Consider the following 6,115-nt stretch of genomic DNA (forward strand, 5'->3'; position numbering starts at 1 on the left):
TGTGGCGGGGGTGGCCGTGGCGGGCGCACAGAGGCGCGCCTAGAGCTGCTGCCTGGCCTCGCCTCCCGGGCCGCCCCTGCGAGTCCCGGGCGCGTGAGCACGCCTGCGCGCGCCCGGGCCCTTCCTGGCAGGCTGCTTGTAAGATGAGTGAAGAAGCAGGTGGGGGAGAGGGGAGGCAGCGAGCGAGAGGGCGAGGGGAGCGCGGGCGCTGAGCGGCGCTCACTTGGAGCGCGGCGAGCGAGCGAGAAGAGCCTCATCCATGTCCCTCGCTGCCTCCCTGCCAGGCGCGCGAAGATGATGGCCATGAACGCCAAGCAGCCTTTCGGCATGCACCCGGTGCTTCAAGAACCCAAATTCTCCAGCCTGCACTCCGGTTCCGAGGCCATGCGCCGAGTCTGTCTCCCAGCCCCGCAGGTACGTAGTGGAGCATAATTACCGCTCTAAGGCACATTTTTTGACAGGCGCTAGCTTCATGTTTTTTTCATGTCGCCCAGAACAATCGCCGCTGTCTGAACCCCTCTCCTTGTCTCCCCCGCGCTCTCTCCCGGCGCGCTCTCTCTCTCATTCATGTCCCTCTGATCCACACGTCTGTTCCAGCAGAGCCTCTGTCTCCGTATTAATTTTTATGACCTGGGCTTTGAGGAGAGGCATCTCGGTTGCTTGAAAATGTGTTTTAATCCTGAGTTGACAGTATTCCCCACTGACCGTGCTGTGCGCCTTCTCGCTTGCAGCTGCAGGGTAATATATTTGGAAGCTTTGATGAGAGCCTGCTGGCACGCGCCGAAGCTCTGGCGGCGGTGGATATCGTCTCCCACGGCAAGAACCATCCGTTCAAGCCCGACGCCACCTACCATACCATGAGCAGCGTGCCCTGCACGTCCACTTCGTCCACCGTGCCCATATCCCACCCGGCTGCGCTCACCTCGCACCCGCACCACGCCGTGCACCAGGGCCTCGAGGGTGACCTGCTAGAGCACATCTCTCCCACGCTGAGCGTGAGCGGTTTGGGCGCCCCAGAGCACTCTGTGATGCCGGCGCAGATCCACCCGCACCACCTGGGCGCCATGGGCCACCTGCACCAGGCCATGGGCATGAGTCACCCACATGCCGTGGCGCCTCACAGCGCCATGCCCGCATGCCTCAGCGACGTGGAGTCGGACCCCCGAGAGCTCGAGGCCTTCGCCGAGCGCTTCAAGCAGCGGCGCATCAAGCTGGGGGTGACACAGGCGGACGTGGGCGCGGCTCTAGCCAACCTCAAGATCCCCGGCGTAGGCTCGCTCAGCCAGAGCACCATTTGCAGGTTCGAGTCTCTCACTCTCTCACACAACAACATGATCGCGCTCAAGCCGGTGCTTCAAGCCTGGCTGGAGGAAGCCGAGGCCGCCTATCGAGAGAAAAACAGCAAGCCAGAGCTCTTCAACGGCAGTGAGCGGAAGCGCAAGCGCACGTCCATCGCGGCGCCAGAGAAGCGCTCACTGGAGGCCTACTTCGCCATCCAGCCGCGGCCGTCGTCTGAGAAGATCGCGGCCATCGCCGAGAAACTGGACCTTAAAAAGAACGTGGTGAGGGTCTGGTTTTGCAACCAGAGACAGAAACAGAAACGAATGAAGTACTCGGCTGTCCACTGACTGCGGCGGGGCGCAGCGTCCAAGTCCGGGAGAGCTGAGTGTACACCACCCCCCGGAGTTGGGGAGGGGAACGGTTATGGGGGACACCAAGAAGTTTCCTGGCAGGTCAGGCTCTCTGTCCCGAAGCCACAGACTTTCCCCTTTATCCCACCTGGTTGCCTCCCGGCCTTCTTTTTCTCTTCTTCCCTTTCTATTCCCACTAGAAAAGTTACGGCGCTAAGGAAAAATCCGTCAAGGGCAGTCCTGGAGGGACTAGCGCTGTCCCTGGTGCTGAAAATCTCCCTTCCGCGCTGGGCTGCGCGACCTCAGGGCAGGAGCCCACATGCGGGGGATAGTGAGTTGGCCCGGCTGCAGGACTCTGTGGGTGAAGGCGCCGCTTTGCTAAGCGCGATTAGACAAAAGGTGAAGGGATGGGAAGGCAGTGATAAATAATAATACAAAGTCTAACTGGGGCACAAACATGTACTGGAGATTTATTTAGAGTATATAAAATACATGTATGTTTCCAAAGGATAGCCTTATACTCCTTTACCCTCTTAAATTTTATCCGTCTCATCCTTTGGTTTGTTGTAAGTTCTCTAAGGTAGCATGGGTTAGGTTCAGGGAAAGTGTTCGTGGAGTTTTGAGGTCCCAGCTGTTCTCTGTGGTAAGTCGGGCCCCAGAAAAGATGGGCCCAATTCAGCACCTGAAAATGCTGGGATCGCACCTGGTGGCAAGCAGCAGCTGACTGCTCTGGCCCATTCTCCCCAAACTGATGGTGTTTGAGGGGATAATTACTGCCTTCTGGAGAGCCAGGGGGATTGGTAGTGCTCCGGACCAACTGAGGACTCTCTGACCACAGCTCGCTGCTCCAGCCACATTCCCAGCGCAGCGTAGAGGTGGCTTTTCAAAAGTAATTGTAACTTCCCTGAATCATATGCAACTCCTTCCAACACGTCTAACCTCGTTGTGATTTTATTATTGTTGCTAGCATTGTTATTTCCTATTATTTATTTAACTCTGCTTCTTTCCATCCCCCTTATATGGGTGTCTCCAGGTGGAAGTCCACTTATGGTTTTGGGTGGAAAGAGGAGCCAGACTGCTGGCCTGGACCCTTCTCACCCACGTTCCTCTGGCCCTATCACATTTTATCTTTCGTTGCTTCATGTAATTTGTGTGTGGCTGTGTGACCTTTGGTTTTGTTCTCCAAATAGATACAAATAAAATACTGAGTTTTCTTCTCTCTTTACCCCTTGAATTAACTTCTAAAATAAATGCTTTATTTTTCAACCCGAATCACAGTGCTTTTCTTTCTCAGAGGCTAAGAAGTACTAGTTTTGGAAAGGATTTAAAAGTGAGAACCCATACGGGCTGGGTTCTCACTTCCAGCAGGCCAGTGTCTGGCCATCTCTCTCCTCTTCGATGCAGCCTCACCTTCTCACTCTGATCTCCTTTAGGGAGATCTGGCAGCTCTCTTCCGGACCTCAGGGTTACAAGGCACTTCCCAGCAGGCTTTCGTGCTTGCGAATCTATCAGCCTCTGTTCGCTCAACTTGATTCAGACCATTACAAATTTTGAGACCAGACTGATGGGAGTAGGAGTCCCCAATACTTCCACCCATTGGCTGAATAACCTGGAAGCCAGTTTCTTGCCTTTTCTAAAAGGCCTCGATTGCCTGTCTTCAGGATGAAGAGGCAAATATTTACCCCACACGTTTATTGTCAAGATTAAATAAAATTGTTTATTTAAGGCATCTGGTAGTGCTTTGTGCTTGAGATGAAACATTATTTCAGAAGATTCAAACGGCTGGATAGGAAGTGAGTGGATAGATGCAAAGAGGGAGGAAAGTGTTCTTTACTGGGACAGAGTCGGTTGGGGCCCCTCTGAGGTCGTTTCAGAAACTTAATTAAAACTATCACCCAATAACTTACTCACCCCAAGGTCTATCTCGTCTTCTCTGTGGGTTTGAATGATAAATCTGCTGCAAACATCCTAGCATAGTGCCTTGCGCACAGTAGGTGCTCAACAAATGGCAGTTACCTTCTCTCTCACCCCCTTTAAAAGGGGGAAGAAACCTTTTTGTGAGCCGCAGAAACACCTTCACGACTTAAAAATTAAAGTTCCAAGTCTAGGAGTGGTCAGCACATTTTCCCTCTGTGTCTTCAAAGAGCAGTGGGTCATCACCTCTGGCCTGAAATTCGGAACAGAGTCGTCTCCCCTCGGCGCGGTGCACCCCCTATGCTGCACAAGCAAACCTGGGGATTGCCCCCAGCCCCTGGGCCGTAGCCCCTCGCCCCCGCCTAGCGCAACAACCCCAGCGATGCCTCCACCTCCTTCTCCATCGGGTGTCCTTTAATAATAAATGCCCTATGCCATTACATTATATTGTGGGTTTTGAAAATTTAAAATACGGCTGATGCAATATTAATTGCCTATGGTGGTATAAAACACGGCCGGAGCCCAGCCGGGCTGCAGAGGAGGCGGCCGTGAGCGTCCCGCGCCGAAGTGAAGCGCTCCAGACAGACGCGCTCCAGACAGACGCGCCTTTGCGGGCTGCGGAGTTTCCTGCAGGTAAGAGCCTTCAGCTTTTCTGGCTCGGGAAAGAACCCGATATCCGCCTCCATCTCCTTTCTGAAAAGTTCCCTGCTGTTATTATATATATAATATATAAAATATATATTATATGTATATAATTTAAATTAATAACCTCAAAAGTTTGGAAGACTTTTTTTTTTTTTTTTTTTTTTTTTTTTTTTTTGAGAGGGAGAGATGAGCCGCCCAAAAGTTAAGATCTGCTCTGTAACTGGCCTGGTTGGGTTGTGAGTCGACCCACCCCTCTGTGACTGGTCCGCTTCAGGCGCCCGGGATGCCCTCGCGCACTGGTATTTTGACCAGTTTCTACCTGCGGGCCGGGGCTGCTGCTTGGTCCACGACGCGCCCTACCCTCTCCCACCCACTGAGGGCGCCGGCCAGGCCCCGTTGCCTCTCTCCTAAGGCTCTCTCAGGAAGCAACGGGAGCTGCGGTTTCTCTGGAATTGTGCAGTCGCCTCTGAGAGGCGGGGGCACAGACCTCTCAGAGAGTGGAGGGTGGGTTGGTACCAGCCGGTTTGGGGTTCACATAGGGCTCGTTTGCATCCTGGTGGGCCATTTCCTAGCCGTGTGACCTTGGGTAAGTCACATCACCTCTGTAAGCTTCTCCTGGTGGCTGCAAACCCTTACAAAAATAATTTTGAGGAGTAACTGAAAAACACTCCGGAACAGATTTTCCATTCCAAAATACCACCAATCTGAAGAATTAGTCACTGTCCGGGCGCAGCTGGGAGTTTCTTTAAACTTAGCCAAGAGAAGGGGGGGGTGGCAGGCAATGTTCAGGGCTGTTTGTAGGGAAAGCTGCATTGGGCCTTTCAAGGTGGGATTTTGAGAATCATCTGTGGAGTAAGGAGAGGATTCTAGGCACTTGGCTGTCTTGAATTAGGGTCTGACTGGAATGGGCCATGAATGCAGAAGCCAGCATGGTTGAAACCATGGGCTCCTCCTGAATCCTGGGCTCCTGTGTGATCTCTGTCCAGGAGCTTCCTCTCTCTTTGTGCTCAAGATAGTATCAGTTTTGTTCACTGTTTTATACTCAGTGCCCAGCTCAGGATCTGGCCCAGAGTGGCAGACAATAGGTATCTATGAAATGAATGAAGGAATGAAGGAATGAGGTTTTTGTTTTATAAAATGAAAGGACCCCTTCCAGCCCAACTCTTCCTAGATTCTGTGTACTGTAGGGAAGAACAGACACCATCAAGTATAGACAAGGGAGTGGGGTCAGTGTCAAGGTGGTGATCTGTAGCTCCATCTTCCATTTAAAGGCAGCCAGTTTCCTTCCTGTTTAAATTAGAAGAAATCTTGCCTCCGTCTGTGGTCATCAAGGGTATAGAGGGGGTGCTCCATGATATGGACCCTGAGAACCTAGAGGAGGAATCTGGGAAGAGGATCAGGAGGTGACCTCTGCCCTGCTGAATGTTCCGGACACTCTCTTGGCTGTTGAGCCTGGGTTATTTTACTTTCTTGCTGAGATGGAAACAACCTCTGGCTCTGGAGTAGACAGACCTGGGGGTGCAATACCTACTCCATTGCTTAGATGAAGAAGTGCCTTTAACTCTCTGAGCCTCAGTGGCTTCATACGTAAAGTAAGAAAAAAGACTATCTTTCAGGATTGCTGTGATGAGTATCACACAGGCTAGGGCCTGACCCATAGAAGGCATTAATGGATACTTAATCTTTTAAAAAAACATTACTTGGGCTCAGAAAAGTGAGAGTTAGTGTTGCAGGGGCCAAATCAGGGCTTGGCCTCAGTTGAGATCAACATTTTCCCCTCTGTGAGCCACAGTGTTCATCTATAAAACGACAGCAGCAGCAGTGGCTACCAGCTTTCCTTGGGGTTGTCAGGGGTAAGCCAGAAAGGGTACAAGTAATCTCCTTGCACACCGTGTGGCTCAGGTATGGAAGGGACAATGTAATTT

The 6,115-nt window shown here is 52.2% G+C and overlaps 1 protein-coding gene across 1 annotated transcript; it reads left to right on the forward strand.

Annotated features, from left to right (window-relative positions):
- The first annotated feature begins 294 nt into the window (after positions 1-294).
- On the forward strand, positions 295-1,628 carry POU4F3 (POU class 4 homeobox 3). The gene is made up of 2 exons (XM_028119039.2): positions 295-414; positions 732-1,628. The coding sequence occupies exons 1-2, from the start codon at positions 295-297 to the stop codon at positions 1,626-1,628; spliced, it is 1,017 nt and encodes a 338-aa protein (XP_027974840.1).
- Positions 1,629-6,115: the final 4,487 nt, after the last annotated feature.

This window comes from Eumetopias jubatus, unplaced genomic scaffold, assembly GCF_037043125.1.
Source record: "Eumetopias jubatus isolate StellerSeaLion01/CBP00866 unplaced genomic scaffold, mEumJub1_p1.0 scaffold_5, whole genome shotgun sequence".
Taxonomy (NCBI): domain Eukaryota; kingdom Metazoa; phylum Chordata; class Mammalia; order Carnivora; family Otariidae; genus Eumetopias; species Eumetopias jubatus.